This window comes from Cyprinus carpio, chromosome A21 (genome assembly GCF_018340385.1).
Source record: "Cyprinus carpio isolate SPL01 chromosome A21, ASM1834038v1, whole genome shotgun sequence".
Lineage (NCBI taxonomy): Eukaryota > Metazoa > Chordata > Actinopteri > Cypriniformes > Cyprinidae > Cyprinus > Cyprinus carpio.
In genome coordinates this window covers 13,469,914-13,492,425 of record NC_056592.1, presented here as the reverse complement: position 1 = coordinate 13,492,425, position 22,512 = coordinate 13,469,914, and the positions used below count along the sequence as shown (strand labels likewise).

Here is a 22,512-nt window from a genome sequence, read left to right as displayed (position 1 = left end):
TTTGCCATCAATGATTCAACTGTAATGTTATGAAGCGACGAGAATACTTTTTGTACATGAAGAAAACACAGAATTCATCTCCTCCGTGTCTCTACACATCACCATAGCACCATTTTGGAGAATATGAACTTTACTTGGCAGTCAATGGGTAAAGTCTCAAGCCTCCCGGTTTTCATCCAAAATATCTTAAATTGTGTTCTGAAGACAAAAAAAGCTTTTACGGATTTGGTGTGTGTGTGTGTGTGTGTGTGTGTGTGTGTGTGTGTTAGCAAGACCAAGAAAGTCGAAATAAAGTTACAACTGTGAGACATAGTTGCAGGTATGAGAAATAAAAATAATTGGTACACCTTTTTTTTTTTTTTTAAACTTTAAGCAGGAACAGGCTTCCGTAGCATAATGTTATTTACCAGTAATATAAAACCGTTACACTTTAAACTCAAGCAGTAAGCATCAGTTGAGTTGGATTAGTAAAAGGGTGTCATTCCTTTACTATTGTGATTACGAAAGGCACACAGAAATCAAACATTCACTGACTGTCATTGCACCCATAAACAAATGAGCCAGTCATGAGCAGTGAATGTCCAGTAGATGGCACTAAGTGTCTGATCACCATGGCCTTCCTGCACATCAGGCCCCTATACGATTACCCAATAAAAGTTCTCACTCATGTTGAGGGGTCCAAGATTTGACCACACCTAACCCTCTTCTCATTTTAGGCACATGGATAGTTTCTTATTTTGTCCCAATAAAATCTGAGAATGATGCCAGGTGCCTTCAGTGGAGCACAGCATATCCTAAAGCTAGCAAATTTGCAAAACTTTATTCCAAAGAAGCTTTTCTGAGGAGCTACAAACCCCATGAACACCTTGACGCTCACAGCATTGGCGTAGGTGGATCTTTCGGTCTAATGTCTCCATTTGGTGCTTTGTTCTCTGGTTCGTTTGGACTGGTTTTAGGAGTCTTGGGTTTCTGTTGATCCCTTCTCAAGTGTCTCCTTTGACGTCTCCTTTTGGGCCTGTCTGTAGAAGCTGGGTTCGATTCTGGTACATCCAGCAGGGGGTCTAGGTGAATCTTGCCACTCAGTGCATCTGAAGACTCGTCGATGTATGCAAGATTTTCCCCAAGATAATCCAAGGGCTGAGAGAGGACAGGATCTTTGGGCATGGCATGGAGTTTTTCTTTTTCCACTAAATCTTTGCCCTTGTCGCTACCCCCTCCCTCCGGGACCCGGTCTGTTTGGGTTTCCTCCGATTGGGACTCGGAGCTGCTTTCCGACTCATCCGATGAACCTGAGTAGGAGCCAGATTCGGATTCATTCTCCTCTTTGCCATCCTCTCTGACTCTACCCTGACTGCCATTGTGTCTTTGGCGCCTGTGACGCCGCTTTCGCCTGGTGCGCTTGAAAGGATCTTCAAATTTTCCAGACATGTTGAAATCCACAGACATGTTCTGGATGTTCTGAGTAAAGTCCGAGGCATGTGCTCTCAACCCCTCCATCTGAGAGCAGAAAGTAGGGCAGGAGAAATGGAAAGGCTTTAGAGTTATGGAGAGATTTGTATGTCACCATGAACAGAATGACTGAAATCTGATACAGATTTAAGGTTAATAGGAGTTGTGATGCTGAATTACAGGTATGAAGAAAAATGGAAGGAAGGTTATCATGAAAATAGAAGGGGCGGGAATTGAAAGAGAAGTTTAAAATCACATTTGAGTTGCAGTGTTGAGTTTGACAAGGGAGTCTGACCAGGCACTAACCTTATTCATAAACTGCTCAAAACATTTGATTATGAAAAAAATTGCATCAAGATTGAATCATTGGCCTACCTCAGCTTTGGTTTTTTTGGTAAGAACTAGGATCCAGTTCCCAATCATGGAAAGAATGGACACAAAGTAGGCCAATCCAAACAAAACCCAGAACCACACCAGAGGCTTGTACCAATGATCTTTTTTTGTATGGACATGGCCTGTTGGACAATAAATGTACAAAACACATAAAGAGTAATTTATTCAAATAAAATGTATAGTTCGCCCAAAAATGAAAATTGTCTCATTTAATCACTGTCATGCAGATCCAAACCTTTTGACCTTAGTTATTCTGTAGAACACAAAGATAGATATTTGTAAGAATGTTTCAGGCTGTTTTTGTCCATATTATGAAAGTCAATAGGACCCAACATTTTCAAGCTTCAAGAAGGACATAAAGTTAGTGTGGAATTAATTCAGTGAAAACATTTGAAATGAACGTTTGATTAATGCATACAAAATGTTTTGGACAAGAACCAATGAGGTTTGACAGCATTTGATGTTTGAGGTTTGTGTCACCATATGTGTGTTGATCAATGTTTTGATTGTATTTGTGAGAAAATAAAGGTTTATTTTGATCATAAAAAGAATGATCATTTGAATTCAGCCACTTGGAATATAGCAGTTCATTGGCTCACCAGCTCCATTGACTATAATATGGACAAAAACAGCTGAAACATTCTTCAAAATATCTTATTTTGTGTTCTGCGTAAGTCATACACTGTTGTAACAACATGATTTTTTCATTTTTGCGTGACATTGTTTTAAGTGTAGTAAGATGTTGGATTCCATGGTGGATTGGCATTGGTGGAATCAAGCCATTGAGAAACATTCAACCTATTAAACACCCACCACAAGATCTTATATCAAGTCTTATTCACTGAGGGTTAAGATCATCTTGAGCAAGAAGACAATAGACAGGACAGATGTTTACAGGTTCATATCTTAGTTTCAATCAATTTGATCATGAAATAAAGTGCAAGCTATTTATCAAACTGTTGCAAGTGAGCAAACATTTCAGGATTTCACCCAGTGGTACCTGCAACATAGTCTCCAAAGCCCACTGTTGTGAGGGTGATGACCACAAAGTAGGCGGATTCTAGCAGAGACCAATTTTCAATCTCATGGAAGATTAAAATTGGCACAAAGATGAACAGAACACAGCCCAGCAGGATGGACAGCACAGCGGTGATGACACGCACAATGGTCGGACTCACCTTCCACTTCTGAATGGAGAAAATAAAGAAGACTGAAGAAAAATGTCAGGAAAGCTGGAAATTAATCATTGCAACAGAGGTTTACAACACCTTGATGTAGGAAAGTGTATGAAAGATGGCTTATAAATAATAATAAAAAAAACGATGATATTTTAAATAATGATTAACGGTTGTCTTGTGAGGTTATGTTTGCCATCATCATCATCATTTACCCATAAAAGAGCTTCAACTTTAGCAATGGCGTTGCTCAGTGATGTCCCCAGATGGTCTCCTGCGGCAGCCAATAGAAATCCAAACAAAGGAATGCCCACCAGTGTATAGCAGATACAGAAGAGCTGACCCCACGTAGTCTTTGGAGAAATGTTCCCATAACCTGGACCACAGACAAACACTTGCTGTGATCTGATGGCAGATATTTTTAGACATCGCACAGTGCCAATGATCCCCAGAATGCAGAGGCCAGGCCAGGCTCTAGCTTTAACATGCAGGTGTGTTCAGCCAGTGATGTGGCAGTCCCATACCGATGGTGGTGACAATGGTGCCACAGAAGAAGAAAGCGCTGGCCAGGTCCCAACTGGTGCTGAATGTGGCATTGCTGTTGGGGTCAACTCCAACACTGAGAGCCTCTGCCACCTTCTGTTATAGAGACAATGGAGTATAGGGAAAAAAGATTAGATATTAAACACAGGTTACAAACTAGTGGTTGTAATGGGCACTGCAGTCCAAATTTTAACATGCATCTGATCATAGAACTTTTTAAGGTTGGGTAGAATCTGTGAGCGCACATTTCAAAGTAGATGGCTGTAGCATTGTTTTTCAAAGTAACAATTATGTCATATTGTGGTATTTTTATGCTTTAGTACAATCAGAACATTACATATTACAGCACCTTTAAGCTAATAATTTACTTCTAGGGCTGACTGATAACAATCTTTTGATTAATCTGTGGCTGGTTACATAAAATACTTAATAGACTAGTCTTACAAGTTAGTCGTTATTACATTTTTAAGTCAGTAACATAAATACATAGATTGGTCTAATTTGAATCCAAAATAAATCCAGACTGATTCCCCTTTGGCTAACTGCTGCTAGTTGGTCAAACTAGTTCTGAAGACCAAACAACACTGATCAGGATGTGGAATAACATGGGTTTTTTAGTTTTTTGTTTTCAGTATATACAAAACCTAAATTTGGTTTTTAAAAATCGGATTAATAGATTGACCAGATTAATCGATTATAAAAATAATCATAACTTGCAACAATACTTACATCTATCAGATTCGATAGATGCTCAGGGTCTACACATGTGTAGTTGCCCAAGAACTCCTTACGGGTAGCTTGCAGATCGTCATGATGGCTTTCCTCATTTGGAGCCTCCAGGGCATTGAAGACCAAAGCCCCCATCATCAAGTACAGGAGCACCCCAATGAGGATGAATATAAGAGTGGAGCCATGCATGGCTGAACGTCAGCTGGAATCTGTCCGTTTCTTGTCCTTTCCACTGCTGGTATTGTTCCTCTTGGGGACGAGGCTGCAAAACCAGCCGAATCCATTAAAGAGAGTTGAAAGCACTTCATGGTGAGAGCTTAAGTGTAACCACAGATTAACTTTACAGAAGATTTCGGTCTAACCCATTAAACAGATGACAGACCATTAAAGCTGCAATATTGTTGGTCTACAACTTTCAGAATTTAAACCTAGCACAACGTTCAGACACAAACCTGTCCTTTTCCTACTCGCGTTTCCGGCTTAGCCAACTCCGTCTGTGACAGTTGCTAGAATCTTTGGATCCGTATCCACATGGAAAAACCTCGTCCTAGTGATCTGATTGAGGTGAGGGGACAAGTATTTTAGAACTATAAATTAAAACCTGTACAAAAAAACCCCCAACTTGGTTGGACAAAATAATGTGAACTTTGGAAAATAGGCAATATTTCTTTAAAGTGTTTTACCACCATTTGCCTTTTAATACAGCTTCCAGCCTTCTTAGAATAGATTCATACAGCTTTTGAATATTCTACAGTTGACTGTCATCTGCCAGTTGTTTCAGAGATGTTGAAGGAGAGAATCTTTTCTGATGAAGTCTTGCCATGCTGTTGTTCTTAAAACACCAATCAGTTAGGCTGTTGAGGTTACAGACGCTCCTGCTAAATGGGCTCCCATGATTTGCCCTTTTTGGAAGTCTGACAACTCACCGATTTCACCCACGGCTTGTACTAAACACTGCTGAACACAGCTTATACTATACTGGTATACAAACTAAAAAGTATAGAAAACTAAAGGATAATTAAAAAACAATCACAAGGTTTTTTCTCACTATAGCTTACACACGATATAATATAAAAACGGGTGTTCACATTATTTTGTCCAACACCTGTATGATTTTATTCTTGATTATTTGCCAAATATACATTTCAAAAGAGTCCTTCCTGAATATATGTATAACTTTATTTTTTTTTAAGTAACCAACCCCAATCTTTTAAAAGGCAGTGTACATTTTGTTGTTTTTAATAGTTTATAAACCACACATTAATTATAGAAGTCTATTTCAAGTCCTTGTGATGATTTAAAGGACTTTGATGACACACTGTCAAGACATAAAACACATAAAGCCCTGGTACCCAATGTGAAACTGCTCTGAATGCTTTCCTAACTTTAAACAAATGTATTTTTGGCTTTCAGTGGACAGTTATACTGACAGGAATCACACTGAGAGCCAGGTGGCTCCTGTCATGTCACAAAGATTGCAACTTCAGTCGTTGCGAAACAAAATTAATCTGTCTTCTGTTATTTACTGAGTAGCAACATCAGACATTTAGATAAACAAAGCCTAATAGACAGGGCATAGAGGTGAATTTGGGACATGAGGACTCACGCTCACAAGAATGATTCACTCTCAGAATGATTCTGAAGATGATTCTTGTCAATACAGAAGATGAGCTCTAAATGTGAACTATATGCAATCAAATTACAGAAAGTGAGAGTAAGAAGCACTTAGAGCCAGTGAACGACGTGTTAGCTGTGAATAAAATATGTGAAGGAGAAGTATCATGAAAAAGAATTACAGCTTAGCAGTTATTGCTTATTATAAAGAAATGTTGAGGTTGGTCAGCTTTTTACTGGTCATAGAGAACTGTGTGAGAAATTAGACGAGTGTAGTTGACACAAGGTTTTTAAGGTTTACTATAAGTAATTTTCTGTATGGGCACATAGGGCTATACGGTTGTGTTTGCACATTATATTGGTAAGCTGTCACAGTGGAACTTATAAATGCAATATATACACTCACCGGCCACTTTATTAGGTACACCTATTCAATTGCTTGGTAACACATATTGCTAATCAGCCAATCACATGGCAGCAACTCAATGCATTTAGGCATCTAGATGTGGTGAAGACGACTTGCTGAAGTTCAAACCGAGTATCAGAATGGGGAAGGAAGGGGATTTAAGTGATTTTGAACTGGAATAGTTGTTGGTGCCAGACGGGCTGGTCTGAGTATCTCAAAAACTGTTGATCTACTTGGATTTTCATGCGCAACCATCTGTAGGGTTTACAGAGAATGGTCCGAAAAATAGAAAATATCCAGTGAGCGGCAGTTGTGTGGATGAAAATGCCTTGTTGATGTCAGAGGTCAGAGGAGAATGGGCAGACTGGTTAGAGATGATAGAAAAGCAACAGTGACTCAAATAACCACTCGTTACAACCAAGGTATGCAGAATACCATCTCTGAACGCACAACACATCAAACCCTGAAGCAGATGGGCTACAGCAGCAGAAGACCACACCGGGTGCCGCTCCTGTCAGCTAAGAACAGGAAACGGAGGCTACAATTCACACAGGCTCACCAAAACTGAACAATAGAAGATTGGAAAAACGTTGCCTGGTCTGATGAGTCTCGATTTCTGCTGCGACTATCAGAATTTGTCGTAAGGAACATGAAAGCATGGATCCATCCTGCTTGCCTCAACAGTTCAGGCTGGTGCTGGTGGTGTAATGGTGTGGGGGATATTTTCTTGGCATACTTTGGGCCCGTTAGTACCAATTGAGCATCGTTTAAATGCCACAGCCTACCTGAGTATTGTTGCTGACCATGTCCATTCCTTTATGATTACAGTGTACCCATCTTCTGATGGCTACTTCCAGCAGGATAATGCATCGTCACAAAGTTTAAATCATCTCAGACTGGTTTCTTGAACATGACAATGAGTTCACGTTACTCGAATGGCCTCCACAGTCACCAGATCTCAATCCAATAGAGCAGCTTTGAGATGTGGTGGAACGGGAGAGTCACATCATGGATGTGCAGTCGACAAATCTGCAGCAACTGCGTGATGCTATCATGTCAATATGGAGCAAAATCTCTGAGGAATGTTTCCAGCACCTTGTTGAATCTGTGCCATGAATAATTTAGGCAGTTCTGAAGGCAAAAGGGGGTCCAACCCGGTACTAGCAAGGTGTACCTAATAAAGTGGCCAGTGAGTGTATAAATTTTTCAATTACAACAAATAAAAAAAAATAATTAAAACAAAACATTCATTGAACTGTGTGTGTGTGTGTGTCTGTGTTTCATAATGGTTTTGTTTCAATTAAATTGTTATTGTTTTGATGTTTCAGTTCTTTTAATTATACACATAGACACACACACACACACACACACACACACACACACACACAAACATATATATATATTGTATAACTTGTATTCAAAAACTAATCAAATAATAATTATATATAAAAATAAAGAAAATGTTTCAAACAATAAATATGAATAGTTAATCATTAATAAGTTGTATACATTTAAAAACACTTGTGATAGCGATCTCTGACCTGGGATTTATGAAAAATATAATTTAACTTTTATCTGAAAAAGGACATAATTTGCTAAAAACATTATCATTTATGATAGTTTTGAAAACTAACATACAAAACCACTGCTAGAGTAAACATTTCTTACAGTCTGTGTGAGAATGTCACATGTTGTGCGACCAAATCATTTAGCAGTTCTCATATTTTTATTTTATAGTATCAAGAGATATTTGTAATGATATACGCTGTGAGTTCTATTGAGGGCAGCATTTGTGTATTTATGAGTGTATGACTAACTCATGTGCGTGTGAATGTGTGTGTGCGTGTGTGAGATCTGAGAAGCTTCAAATGCCAGGAGACTGAAATGTCTGTGGGAGTTATTGGGTTTAGAGTTTGTTTCAGAGCTCTGGAGGATCTGCTGACTTCATAGTTGTAAGCTCACTATAAAAAGTGGTTTGGTGAACCAGCAAATATAAAGACATTCAGGCAATTAGATCTAGTAATTAATCAAACCAAAGCCAATCTCCCCAAAATATACAACAACTGGCAGCCCATGTAAGTCTAAGATTTCACAGCATGAATGTCCAACTTCCCGTGCCTTTATAGTGAGTAAAACAAGTACTTACACCTCATTTTACTTGTAGGTAGAGGCATGCATAATTGCTATTTGATTTAACTCAGTATACTAAACTTATAACTTAATATCTGAATTTCCATGCACAGTAACTAAAAATATACTCAAAACACAGCATTAGTAAATCACTTAGTCCGAAACTTCCAACCAGAACATCACAGGACATAATGAACTTCCATGCAGGACCGTGGCACCAACAATGCACGCATTAGCACTAAACTTACAGAATGAACAGATTTTACACACAAGCTCTCAAGCACATCTCCCACCTCAGAGCAGACGGTCCCGCATATCCAGAGTGCTGCAGCCGCAAACTGCAGGATTCCTTCCAGGGGGTGTGTGTGTGTGTGTGTGTGTGTGTGTGAGAGAGAGAGAGAGAGATGGACAGAGACTGCTGGTGAGTGCCCAAGAATGAAAAGGTACTCAATCAGATGGAGGCAAAACTGAGAGAGTGAGTGTATGCGAGACAGCCAGCATGTTTGTGGGCTTTGTCAGTGTGTTTGTGTGTATGTGGGAGAAGGTGGGATCAGCAGAGCAGGGAAGGGTTACTACAGTAAAGGATGGTGAAAGAGAGAGAGGAGAGAGAAAAAAGAGAAAGGGTGGGGTCTATGCAGATATTACGTGCTTGATCGATTAATTGGTCATTCCCTTTGTATCATTCTTTTCCCAACCCAGTTTATTCCAGTTTAATGGGATGTTTCCGTATGAGAGGAAGGTTTATGTTCCACTTGGAAATGCCACTGAGGGGACAAAATGTGTGCATATACTCAAAAAAAAAAAAAAATTATATATATATATATATATATATATATATACTCACATAAAAATATTTATTTATATATATTTACATAACTTTTTAAACTAAATATCATTTTTAATATTTAATATTCATGCTTAATTCATGTTTGTTCACTAGACAAACTAATTTTAACTTTAATTTCTATATATGTATATGCATATATATACATTTATATATATATATATATATATATATATATATATATCAATAAATGTCTAAAAGACAAAAATCTTGGGTATATTACAGTATAATTATTTTTAATATTTATATATATATATAAATATATATATTAAATATAATATATATATTTTTAAATATTTATTAATATATAAGTTCTACTACTATTATTCATTTTAATTTATGCAATTCTAAAATCTATTTTAATTTTTCCAGCTTGATAAAATATTTTATTATAGTATTATACTATTAATGAATAAACATTTACCTAGATTAATAAATGCTGTTTGAAAAACAAAGATGAAAAAATCTGTTTGTGAGTACAGGCAGGTTATAATCACAGTAGGCTTCTCTGGTCACTCCAGACATTATATTGCTCAGTATATTTCATTACCTCCCCTTTAATGTCTCTCATATCTTTCTCTCTCTCTCTGAGTAGGCAGTGCAGTACAGCTGATATATTGAAAACCATCTTTACAGTCTACCTTCCCTTGCATTTTCTCTCCTTCTATTTCACGCTTTGCATATGTTTGTGTCAGTATCAGAGTGACATGTGATTCACGCTAATGTGCAGAAATTATTGGGAAGTGCAGCTGTGACATTGCAGACGTTGCATGACTCTCTCAACTGTATGCCAGGAGCCACATGCTCACGCTGCTCACAGCACAGACCTGGCGGGGATGTGGTTACACTTCTCATGATAGTCACACGTGACGACGAATCATTGTATGTGTATCACCACCTTTAATTGATTTTGTTTAGAATTATTATTAGATTTGTCGAAAACAATGAAGTTTTTGTCTCTGAGATAAAAAAGAGAGTTTGAAGCCAGAGGGGAAAACACTACTGTGGTGTAACATTAATATACTACACCAACAAGGCCATTACATAACCAGATAAGAAATCCATCAGTTACTCTGTATTATTCATGAAGATGTTTCACAATGCTACTAATGTGGCTCCTTATGTGGCTCGCTGGCTCGTGCCCAAAACACCCCTCTTTACATCAAAAAGCTTGACTTACAGTATCACACCAGCAGCCAGAGACTGTGTTAACAAGTATGGGAAAGATTATCCCCCTGTGGGCACTGAAATAGTGTAATGAGTTTAGTGTAATATTAGCACTCATTTGGAGCTCATTCAACAGGCACAAATGTAATTAAATGGCTGCATATACAGGTTAACTGTCTATTTGTTGACAGATATTTTCACTCAAGTCAGTGAATGACAGTTTACGGTATTACCTGAGATGTTTTATTGTGAGTTCTGTCTTTGCAGTAGGTACAAGAGGATCTCAACAAAAACAGATGAAAATGGTTGTTTTATTAATCTGATGCAGATGTCCACTAACATGGACAGATATTTAACAGCCATTTAAATTCAGGGTGTGATGTTACATCCAAAACACCATGCGTGATTACCTTTGCTCTTTACTCGTATTTCTATATAAAAGTCCTCTTGATGTTTTTAACCCTCAATCGACTCTTTAGTAGGGTTTACGTTTTTGGTCCTTGGGGTCAAATAGACCCCAAACCTTTACAGAGCAATTGCATAAGGAAATATCTTTTTTTAATATGACGAGCTATATATAATTTTTTTTTATCTCTCAATTATACATTATGCTGTGTTTTTGTGGATATTTGCTAGGGTTTTATTTATTTATTTATTTATTTTACCTATTTACTGCACAATTACTCAACTGTGCCATAAATTGGCTTATGAAAAAATCACTTAAATGATGACCTAAATTAAATATAACAGGTTTTTGGATATTGGCCCATGTGTTAGGGATAGAATACTGCCATCTGCAGTTTAGAGGAAAAACTTTAGGAATTACAGTTAAAGAAAGAACGTTTTAGTTAAAATTTTAGTAAAGAAATATTGTTTTCTCCTGTGATTGAATAATTCCTGCATCCCAGGATTAAGCAGTGTAAGTCATCTCTTTGTCAGCACGAAGTTTGCAATTAACAGATGTAGCGCTGCTGTTTACACTGGGCTAGGAGCCATCTGTGCTGAAGATGAAATACACTTGGCTTTTACTCATTTTAACAAGACTTGATACAACTGACATCCTGCTTCTTTTTCTCTCTCAGGGAGAATGATTTCTGCCCAACACACCTGAATAGTGTAACAGCAAACGTGCACCTCAGCACCAATCACTTCTGTTTCTCAAACAACCTACATAGATATAGACCTCATATGCCATCTGACACATCTACTCCGGGACTTTGATTCATTTTGCACTCTCTAAATAGACTTTTATACCCTCTTTGATCCTTCAGTGTAATATGTGAGAGAGGTTCTGGATCACCTCCTCAAATTCTTGGCTGGGCTCCACAAGCAGTGGAGGATTTTTATTGCTCAAAGGCAAGCCGGGATAAATCAGAGCCGCACCCTGAGCAGATGCATATGGGAGATTTATGGCGACAACATACTGGGGATAAATATAAAAGCTGATCAGGAAGGAAAGCATGTTTGTTTGGTGGAGACAATAATAAGGTTATGTGAAAAAGTTTAAAAGGATTGTGAATTAATGTATGTATATATATAATATTTTAAAGTCACTTCACATTAGTTACTATAAACATTTATCAATAGGCAGACACATTTATTTGTATGGAGATTTGGGTGTATAATAATAATAATAATAATAATAATGCATTAAATCCTAATCCAGTTTTCAATAATTTCTTATTCTATCCTTTGAATTATAGAGAAATTGTTGTACGAATAATTTTCCGTTATATCTGTTAAATTAATGTTTAGAGACAGATTCATTCTTAAAAACACAGTTCCTTCATGTCAGCTGTGAGTATATGGGAAATCCATACATTATAAAACTTTCTTTTTTCTTGGGTTGAAGTTACCAGTTTCCTTTTCCTAATGTGTTTTGATATCATTTTCACATTAAAGTCCACACTGAAACATTTAAAGATAAAATATGACAGAGACATACTAGCAACTGTAACTGTAGAAAGCAATGTGATAATGCCTAACAGAGGGTTTGAAGAACGGATGGGAGAGGAATCGCTGGTTTAAAGCGTCAAAATTGATTGAAATCTAATGGAAGGGTATTTTAGCAGGAACTGAACTTGCAGAGATGAAAGTGGATGAGAAATAAAAAGCAGATGAGAATCAAGAAGGGAATGTGGGTTGGTTGTTGTGTAAAATTAAGGATGAGATTTTAATAATAAAAAGGTATTTTCATTGTGGTTTTTAAAATGATTTTTAGCAGTCAAGCAAACAAAACCACTGCTATATACACATTTTGAATAAGAAAAAAAGCATTAAAAATAAACTTTTTTTTTTTTTAAACCATGGATAATTTAGAAGGTCTCCATTTCTTTTCTTATTAATTAAAAACATTCATTGATTGATTCATATATGTATGGAAGTTAGTTATCATTGGTAAAAATGGAGCTGAGTTGGCTTTTTCCTCATTCCTATAGACTGAGAGACACATACGGAGTGGCAGCTCTTTCCTGAACACCAGTACTTAAGAACTCTTACATTACACATTAATCTAATCCGAGCAATTTCCCAGGGCTTTTAACAATAGTGAGGAGACAGGAGGCCGAAGAACAAAAGTGAGAAGTTCAGTGGTATTAGGATCAGAACAAGGCAAGAAATTAAATCAGATTTAACTTTGATCTCCAGCTTCTTCTGTTTGAAAGTCAAGTTCTGACATATATTAGTATTATGTAATACTCTACAACTTGAGTTTCTTCCGCATGAGGGAAATGGAATGAATAAGGTTTCAGACATGTCTGAAACATGAGAACTGCAAAGCTTTTGTATTTCTCTGATACTAATCTGATTTCATATCATTTCGGACGCCTGCAAAAGGACAGCAGGGGACCTTACCAGTGTTTATTGAGACAGGATTGGGATCTAATTCGGTGTTGTGCAACCCTTAAAAGGAATAATCCTATTAATACAGAATATTTCATCGGAATGACTAAGCTAGACATCCACCAGCGAAGTGTGCGTTTGGTTTGTTTGGAAGGATAGTTTACTTTGACTACATTGTTTTTTCTTTTCCAAGTGATGAACCTCTGAAATGAAGCTCTACTGTAGATTATAATAATAAGGGATTATCTTTAGCTCTTTATCTGGTGTTGAGAGGGACAGAACTAACTGCTATGTGGTAAATACATGTGTGGTCCTGTGTAAATATTTCAGACTAAGTTGATGGAAAGGTCCAGTGGGAATATAACCAACCCCTTTGCACATCTAGGAAAAGGTAAGTGGCATAAATCTTGAACCATATGTCTTTTATGTGCCTTTTATAATTTATGACATATTTTGGGATCAGTGTAGGCCTTTTTCTGAAATCGATGGGCTTTGGTGCACAATAATCACTGTATATTTGGTTTATTGTTCACTTATAAGTTCTTTTCCATTTCAGATGTTCCTCTGGTCATCAGTGTTCTCCAGGGAACCCCAGGTTCCTGGTCAGCGCTCGCCTGAGGAACTGGTAACTAACATGTTGATGTTAGAGCTGGGCTCTTTGGTGAAGCGCACTGAGCGCCTGCGCCAGGAGAGGGCGACGGAGAACCGCAGGCGCAGCTCCTGTGTGGATTACAGCTGGCTGGCTGCACCTCCACAAAAGTCCTCCTATGAGATTCCAGCTGGGGAGATGCTGGAACTTCAGGATCTGTGTGCCAAGGTCTCTCCCTCCCAATGCGGCCCCCTCATCCTCAGGTAGGCCTATGTCAGTAGTAGGCTAGACTTTGGTTAACAAAGCTAGATCTCAGAGACAGCAACATACGGTTTGTGAATAATCGATTACTTTAAGTGGCGTTGATTTTTAAAAATAAACAATCTGTTAAAAATATATATTTTTAATTTATTTTACATTTTTATGATTTAATTAATTGTCTGCTTTTCATTAAACTCACGAACCCCAGTTTTGGCAACCTTGATAATGTAATGTAGGCTAATGTTTAATGGACTTCATGTTGTCAGTAACAACAAATGGAATATATTTCCTTTGCATTTTTATATCAGTATGGTACAAAGTTATCCTATTTAAATCAATGTAATAAACGAGTTAGGTTAAAAGTAATTAAAAATGTAGTCTGATTACATTATCTAAAATATGTATATAATTGATTACTTTACTATCTAGTAAACATCACATTGGAATGCAACAAAACATTTTTACTGAAATGTAAAATTGACCAAAAAAAAAGTAAAAAAAAAAAAGTCAACAGCCTACCTTTTGTGTAGTAACCTTACCTCATCAGCGACACGACAGGAAGACATTAAAAATACAAAATCATACAAAAATTCACATTGGTTTAAAAAAATAAAAAAAAAATAAAAAAAATTACATTATAGCAACAATTTATTAAATCAAGTGATCTGCAGCTAATAACTAAAACTAATTTTAATGGACTGTGATGTCAGTTTTCATTGCAGACTTTTTCCACTAAGTTTTACAGGCAGAAAGTGTCCTAATAGTTTTTTTCTCCTCCTTAATTTTGAACAATATATGCATTTTTTTTAAATTGTACTGTTTAAAACCAGGTCAAGATTTTTGTCAAATCCTTTGCATGAAAAGATCTATGTATGTTTTAAACCACTCAAAAATTTGCCACCATCAGCTAGTTAAGGCAAACTGTTGTAAAGTTACTCCAAAACATTCAGAGTAAAGTGTATGGACAATAATGATGGACAAATGCATGATTAAAATGAATCTACATCTTTAAGCAATAATCTACTTTTGTTTAGGCTGAGGAAAGTGGTGATAGAGGTAGAGCCAGAGGTGACTGAGGTGTCACGCCTGTTTCGTTCCGTTCTGTGTAACTTTCTGGATGAGGTGGAGGAGGAGGAAGCCAGCAAGAGAGCACTGAAGGCTAGGGCCAGCCGCAGTAAGAGCATGTCTGTTATCAACCTGGGCTCACGGATCCGCATCAGCCCGCTGTGGAGTAGAGTCACAGTCAGTCGTGACGCTGAGGACCAAGCCGAGGAGGACGATGAGGATGAAGACAGTATCCACAGAAACAGGAGGATCAGGAGCATGCCTGATATCAGTGTAGTGGAAGAAAGAGCGCTGACCTGAACAAGCTATGTTTTGAGTAGGAAACCCCAGGTACAAAGCTGGTATTCTAAACTACCCTTAAATGGTACAAATTAGTACCTTTTGAAAAGATACTGCCCTAGTGACAGTTTTGTAGCTTTTTACTGAGAGTGTGGAAAGGTTCTATTGATATTAAAGGGGTCATATGATGCTGCTAAAAAGAACATTATTTTGTGTATTTGGTGTAATGAAATGTGTTTATGCAGTTTAAGGTTAAAAAAACACATTACTTTCCACATACTGTACATTATTGTTTCTCCTCTATGCCCCGCCTTCTGAAACATGTCGATTTTTACAAGGCTCATTGCTCTGAAAAACGAGGTGTGCTGTGATTGGCCAGCTATCCAGCGTGTTGTCATTGGCCGAATGCCTCAAGCGTGTGATGGAAAAGTTATGCCTTTTAACATATTGTGAAGCCTTGTCCGGCCGGAGTGACGAGAAGTAAACATAAAACGGCCGGCTTGAGTGAGCAGAGGTGGGCGGCTTGAGAACAGTGCGGCAGGCGGATTCTAGGAAGGAGCAGACCTTGTGCTTGCGGCAACCACATGTGACGACCCCGGCTGGACTCTGCTTCGTCTGCGATTCACAGTGCAAAGCTGATGCATTTCCTCAGTGACCAGCACGGATCAGCTCCAGGCATGACGAAGTGGATATGTCCTCTTTTGGAAGGCCAAACAAAGTAGTTTCGCTTTCACAATGAAACACACAGCATCTATACGACATGGCGGCAGTAGCAACAATACTACAACGAGAATAAAAGTTATGCCTTCTTTCTTTGCGTAAACATCTGGGTGGCGTTATGCAAATCTTCCCACATACTGACGTAGACATGTGGGGGCGTGTTAGACCGAGCCATTTCAGGAGGGCGTGGACAAGTGTTAACTTTTATAAAGAATATCTCTTTTGATTTGAGACTTTAGTCTTTCCAACTTTACAGATCTTCTTTATTCAGCAAGAGCTTGTAACACTCCAAAGAGAAAGGAAAATTTGAAATCGCATCATATGACCCCTTTAAAGGTTCTCCATGGAACCATAGATGCTAATTAAAATCTTGCTCTACACTTCCCTTCCTTCAAATGCAGCATATTTATCAAATGCAAGAGTTAAACGGTTTTAAAATGTCACTTTTTTTATTTATTTAAAAATAGCTTTAATTAATTTCATTAATTATCTCATGAACTTTCATTAAACAGTAACTACATATGCTACTGCAAAAAAGAAAAACACCAACAGACATTACAACCAAGCATACATTTTCTATATCCTTTTTTTTTCAGTATGCATTTCACAAATGGTGGGGTGGGACTTTCCCCCAATCTCAAAGTCCAGTTAAACACAAATGCGTCTATTCTCTCTAAAAAAAAACACCATTTACGTTGAGATCTGGAAAGCGGTATTCTTATGGACCCCCCTGAGACCGTACACAGAGATATACTGAAAGGGCAAAATGGCAGTGTACAAATAAGCTTGTGAAGAATGATTAAAACACCCAATGAAATTAAAAATAAATCCTGTCTGAATTGTATAACTTTCATGATTCAGCTCCAAATACTGAATTCTCACCTGCTGAACTAGCTGTATTCACAAGTTGTGCAAAAGGGGTAATCGATCTCAAAATCCAAACTAGAAAGAACACACATTAAAACCTCTAGTCAGTCACCATAAAAGTGTAGAAGTCATTTGAGGTGACTAGGTAGTCTACTGCAGCTGGCAGAATATAAGAGGGGTTCTGTAACTAACCCCTAAATAAAGTCTTCTCTAAAATAATATTTAGACAACAGAGAGACAAAATGCAAATGTATAAAAAGGTCTCAGAACACATGATGTCTAAAGGTGTGTATCATGATTAATACAATCAAAAGTCACACAGAATTTGTTAAAATGGTGGTTCTTTATCCATGAAACGATTGCTGGCATTACTCAAGGATATCTCTGCAATCTGTGTGATTTAGAAAACTAAATTATAGACAATAATTTCCAAGAGTCTGCTCTACGGATACAGAAACATATCAGATTGAAATTTAAATGGACAAACTGTTTTAAATCGACTACAAACTGACAAATGCCCTGCATATATAGAATTGAGATCACTATAACAGAGCTCAGCAGCCAGTGAGCAGAGAAAGAGCAGAGAAAAGAAAAAAAGAAGACTGAGAGAACAGCCCCTTTCATTCCTCAAATACCGAGAATCACCCAATTCTTGAAATCTGTCAGGTCATGAAAACCACAAAGACGATGAAAAAAATGATGAGGATTAGGAACATCTTGATGAGCAGCCAGCGGTTGTTGGACACGGACTGGAAATATTTGAGTATCTCTGAGTGCGCTAGCTCCACGTTCAGCTGAGTGTCCTCTACATTGGCATCAATTCTGTCAGGGAAGAGAGAAGTTCAATGGAAATAATTATTGTTTGTTCATACATAGTGTAAATAACACTACTCTTTAAAAGTTTGTTGTTTATAATCTTATGCTCTGAATTTTCAGCAGTCATTACTCCAATGTTTAGCATCACATGGTCTTCCAGAAATATGCTGATTTTATGCTCAAGAAATCAATGTTGAAAATACCTTTGTTCCTATTTTTGTGGAAACTGATACTTTTTTCAGTATTCTTTGATCAAATTAAAAGAAAAGCATTTATTTGAAACAGAAATCTTTTGATAAAACTATTGCATTGCTAATAAATAAAAGTATAATTTAAAAAAGTCTTGCTGACCCCTAACTTTTGAATGGTAGTGTATGTGTGAAGATGTTTAACTGGAGTCAAGATGCTGGTCTATTCAAAGCAACTGGAACCATTATTCTACCAAATCAATTGAAGAAAAAAAAAAAATTACTGGCTAACTGTAAAAGAGCCAAATACAATAGCAGAGAGCTTTTCATTATGATCATAGACAGTGATGATCAAACCACAAATGGAAGCAAATGGGGAAAACACTCGCTTATTGATTAGACACTGAAAATGGAACAAAAATAAATAAATAAATAAAAGACTGGTGTTTGAATTTGACCTACATTTCTGGGTATAGATCAGAGTTACTTTAGTATTATTTCCATTTTATTGAATGCTTGGAATTAGGGCTGGGCGATATATCTAAAGATATAATTATGCGCATCTAGTCAGTAAAGCCGGTTCCCTGATTAGCGCTAAATCACCATCACCTGCTTTCAAATGGAGCGGCATTTAATAGACAGAGCCGTAGATCACTGACAAGCTACGCTATATCGCGTTCATTATGGCAGATGTATCGCCTTCGATAATCAACGCGATATTGCGTAGCTTGTCAGTGATCTACGGCTCTGTCTATTAAATGCCGCTCCATTTGAAAGCAGGTGATGGTGATTTAGCGCTAATCAGGGAACCGGCTTTACTGACTAGATGCGCATAATTATATCGTTAGATATATCGCCCAGCCCTATTTGGAATTAGCTTTTATTTTTTGATTTTTGATTTGTTTCAGTAATTCCATTATGTATTCCATCATTAGTTTTGGTTGTTTAAATTGTTATTTAGCCCTTAATTTATTTTTCAGTTCCACTTACAGTTTCTCTCAAATAAATGCAGTTTTTTTTCCTCACCTCTGTACAGTCTCTTCCTGTTCTTTCACCATATGAGCCAGCTGCTGAAATATGGATCCGAGCTCCACAATGGTGGACTCTATATTCTGCATAGTGTCAGCACGGTTCTGAATGTATGAATCCTAAACAAACACATGACAGCAGAGATTCAAACTTACTTGAATCAGTTTCCCTGCAGCTGTACAATAATAAAACAACCGGTGAACAAACGATACCCGTTCACTGATTAACTGCATCTGCTGACTGGAGCTGAGGTCCATATCTATAGATATATCCGTCTTCTTGGAGTCGTCCTGCATAAGCACTGAATTGTCTGTTGAAAGAGAAGCAAAAGGGAAAGATGACTACATAAATGTTTAAAGGTGGACAATGTGTGCTTTTTCACAAGTAGAGATGCTCTTACTGAAGCTGTTGGTGTGGAAAGAGGAGGACGAGGCAGGAGTCTGAGAAAATTGCTCTTGCCTGCTTCTCTGCTGTTTTAAGTTCTAAACAGAGAGAAAACAGAGTAAGATTAGATTTATTTGAATATATTTTTTTGTTGATTGATGTATCTATAAAAATAAAATAGTTAGTTTAATTATGTTTTTTCTTACTTGAATGACTTGATTTAAGTTGATTTAGATGGATGTTTGTTTTGAATACAGAAAACAGGTTTTAATTTCAAGCAGAAGCCCACTAGACATCTTTGTGATTGAGCAGAAAGGCCAGAGGTTAATACCTGTAATGAGACTACGATGCTGTTGGAATGCGTCTGAAGGTGTCTGCCATTCTGTCCACCCCGTGATCGAACGACTTCCTGCAGGCCAGCTATCTGCTTATTTAGACTGTTAATGTCCTGAGTGAACAGACAGACAGTTATGAGACACATTACATTATGAAATAGGTTGACAGAATAATGTGTCCTTGGCAAAGGGGAAGTAACAATCATCCTGACCTGTTTCACAATGTAAGTGAGTTCGTCAATTTCAGTTGCTTTGTCATCAAAAAGGGACTTTCTTTTGGCAACTGCAAGTAAAAATGGACTGAGTTACACGTCAAAACAGTCTGCAGTGGTACATGTGTGAGATGGCGAGGGAGACGAGATACTTACGGATTGTGAGCTTCTCCAACTTGGCAAAAGTGTTGCTGAGGTCTCTTCCAATTCGCCTGTTAATAAGATGCAGTCAATATCTGTCATAAGGCCAAGTCGATGAAATACCATGGACCATTAAAGTTTAAGTTGGTCTGAATAAATTATAGGTCAAATGCAGTGTCTCGTGCCAATACTAATGACAGTAAACCTCTGGATTTTCCAGGAAATTGGTCATAAAGTTTGATCCGATCTTCATCAATAAACAAACAATAGACTGAAGTATGTGGAGCTTCAAAAGCTGACAGCAGTCAGAGTCAGCTAAATGATGATTCACAAATTTTAAGTCTGACGTTTAGGTCAATCACATGATGGTCATTTATTTTTATTTATCTTTTGTTACCACAAAATTAAAAAATATTACTTTTTGTATTTTTAACAATGTCAAAAATGTCAATCTGATACAACTGTCCTGATATCATAATGAAAATTAATTCTTGAAAAACAAAAGCACTAACATTACATTTTTTTATATCTTTTTGAAAGTAGTCTCTTATGCTCACCAAGCTGCATTTAATTGATTAAAAAAATACAGTAAATATTATTACAATTAAAAATATCAGTTTTCTATTTTAATATATTTTATTTATTTATGTGATGAAAATGCTGCTCAAGAAACATTTCTTATATTGAAAACTGTTGTGTTGCTTAATATTTTTTTTGTGGAAACCGTGATACTTTTTTTCCATTATTTTTTTAATAAATCAAAAGTTCAAGAGTGACATTTAAATGTCTTTACTGTCACTTTCCTTGCTAAATAAAATGATTATTTTTTAAAAATAAATAATTAAATTCTTTAAATAAACTTTTGACACTTTTATATATTATTATACACTTTTTGAGTGAATAAACTTTCCTTCATAGTATTCTTTAAATGATGCTGTGCAAATATACATATTTATTATTATTGTTATCATTTATTTTCTCTTTTTGTTTTCTTATTTTTGTTTATCCTGGTACGAGCATACATAATTGTACTTGTGACTGATTTAGAGAGTAAGAAGCAGTTTGAGCTCATCTTGATATTAAGATTACCAAAGTGTTATTAAGTTAAGCAGACTATGCATGTGTATTGATGCGACTTGATCATCATCAGAATGATCAGAATCCAGGTAAAGTGACTGAGTTTAACTCACTTAGCCAAGACGGTGAATTCACTCCGCTGTCTAACTGCACTGTTGACAGCTCTGACAGGTTGTGCTGCATTCTGGAAAAGAACAAGTTTGTGTTTTTAGGTTGTTGTTTATTATTGTGTAGAAAAAGTGATATAATGGAGACTATATTATTAAACCTAGTAGCCACTCGCAGGTTACTGGACAATATGCATTAATAGTTGTGGCACCTGTCTCCCCTGCAGGGACTTGCACGCCGACTGAAACTCGCTGGTACGGTCTCGGCAGGACATGCTGAATGTGTCTACGATAGGGGTGATGGGTGCTGGGACAGCCAGGGGGGCTTCCAGCTGCTGGACCAGCTGGGACTGGGTCTGAGATGGCCCAGTGTACACCCCGTTCTGGCTGCTTTTAGGACAGTGACGCCGACGTGTGTTCATGGATGCACCAACTCATCACCTTATGACAAGAAAGGAGAAATCAAAGTGTTTTAACAGCAAAACTCCCTTCCAATTTTACTTTTATTTTAATTTTAGGATTCTTTGATTAACTGAAAGATAAAAAAAAACAGCTTTTACTTGGAATAACAATCTTTTGTAACATTGTAAATGTCTTTACTGTCACTGATCAATTTAACTGACACAGCTGTTTTGAATAGAACACGTCTAGAAACTTCTCTATTGCTGTCATCTGCGCAATGTCACCGTTTTTAAAAGCAAAAGATTGCGCTAGTGTGGCGGTATGTCATCTGCGTATCTCATTATTTTGCAATCATTTTCATACTCTTTTTCTGAAAGCCAGCTCTTGCTACCTGCTAAGCTAAATGTGTAGCTGAATATATGATTATAATGTTTTCATCGGTCAAACAATGAAAAACGTCACATGCTTCTGAATACATGAATACTCGAGCACCGCTGATTTTTCATTTGTGAAGGGGTGATAACAACATGTGAGCTGAAAGATACAAAGATTCATTTCTCACCACTCTGCCTCTCTGATGGTTGAACTGTGTGCAGGTTGTGAATAATATCCGGGTCTTAACACAGATATTGACGTCACTGCCACGTATTCTTTAAAGGCGAGCTCTTATCATTGTCCAAACAAAGGTGGCGCTGTGAAACTATGTTTTAATTTAAGATGATGCAGTGAGTTGCAGTTATCAAGCAGAT

The 22,512-nt window shown here is 37.2% G+C and overlaps 3 protein-coding genes across 3 annotated transcripts; 1 reads left to right on the top strand and 2 right to left on the bottom strand.

Annotated features, from left to right (window-relative positions):
- Positions 1–237: 237 nt before the first annotated feature.
- On the bottom strand, positions 238–8,971 carry LOC109046264 (potassium channel subfamily K member 4). Its single transcript, XM_042710930.1, has 8 exons — positions 8,733–8,971; positions 4,742–4,844; positions 4,288–4,551; positions 3,542–3,654; positions 3,233–3,393; positions 2,843–3,029; positions 1,825–1,964; positions 238–1,497 (listed from the first exon to the last, which is right to left on the bottom strand). The coding sequence occupies exons 3-8, from the start codon at positions 4,476–4,478 to the stop codon at positions 874–876; spliced, it is 1,416 nt and encodes a 471-aa protein (XP_042566864.1). The 5' UTR covers positions 4,479–4,551; positions 4,742–4,844; positions 8,733–8,971; the 3' UTR covers positions 238–873.
- A 4,876-nt stretch (positions 8,972–13,847) lies between these two features.
- Positions 13,848–15,775, top strand: LOC109045428 (protein RD3). Its single transcript, XM_019063304.2, has 2 exons — positions 13,848–14,143; positions 15,176–15,775. The coding sequence occupies exons 1-2, from the start codon at positions 13,848–13,850 to the stop codon at positions 15,504–15,506; spliced, it is 627 nt and encodes a 208-aa protein (XP_018918849.2). The 3' UTR covers positions 15,507–15,775.
- Positions 15,776–16,635: 860 nt separating this feature from the next.
- Positions 16,636–22,458, bottom strand: stx5al (syntaxin 5A, like). Its single transcript, XM_042710929.1, has 10 exons — positions 22,326–22,458; positions 21,574–21,802; positions 21,368–21,438; positions 20,193–20,248; positions 20,037–20,107; positions 19,779–19,937; positions 19,506–19,587; positions 19,318–19,415; positions 19,103–19,224; positions 16,636–17,894 (listed from the first exon to the last, which is right to left on the bottom strand). The coding sequence occupies exons 2-10, from the start codon at positions 21,781–21,783 to the stop codon at positions 17,735–17,737; spliced, it is 1,029 nt and encodes a 342-aa protein (XP_042566863.1). The 5' UTR covers positions 21,784–21,802; positions 22,326–22,458; the 3' UTR covers positions 16,636–17,734.
- Between the last annotated feature and the right edge of the window lie 54 nt (positions 22,459–22,512).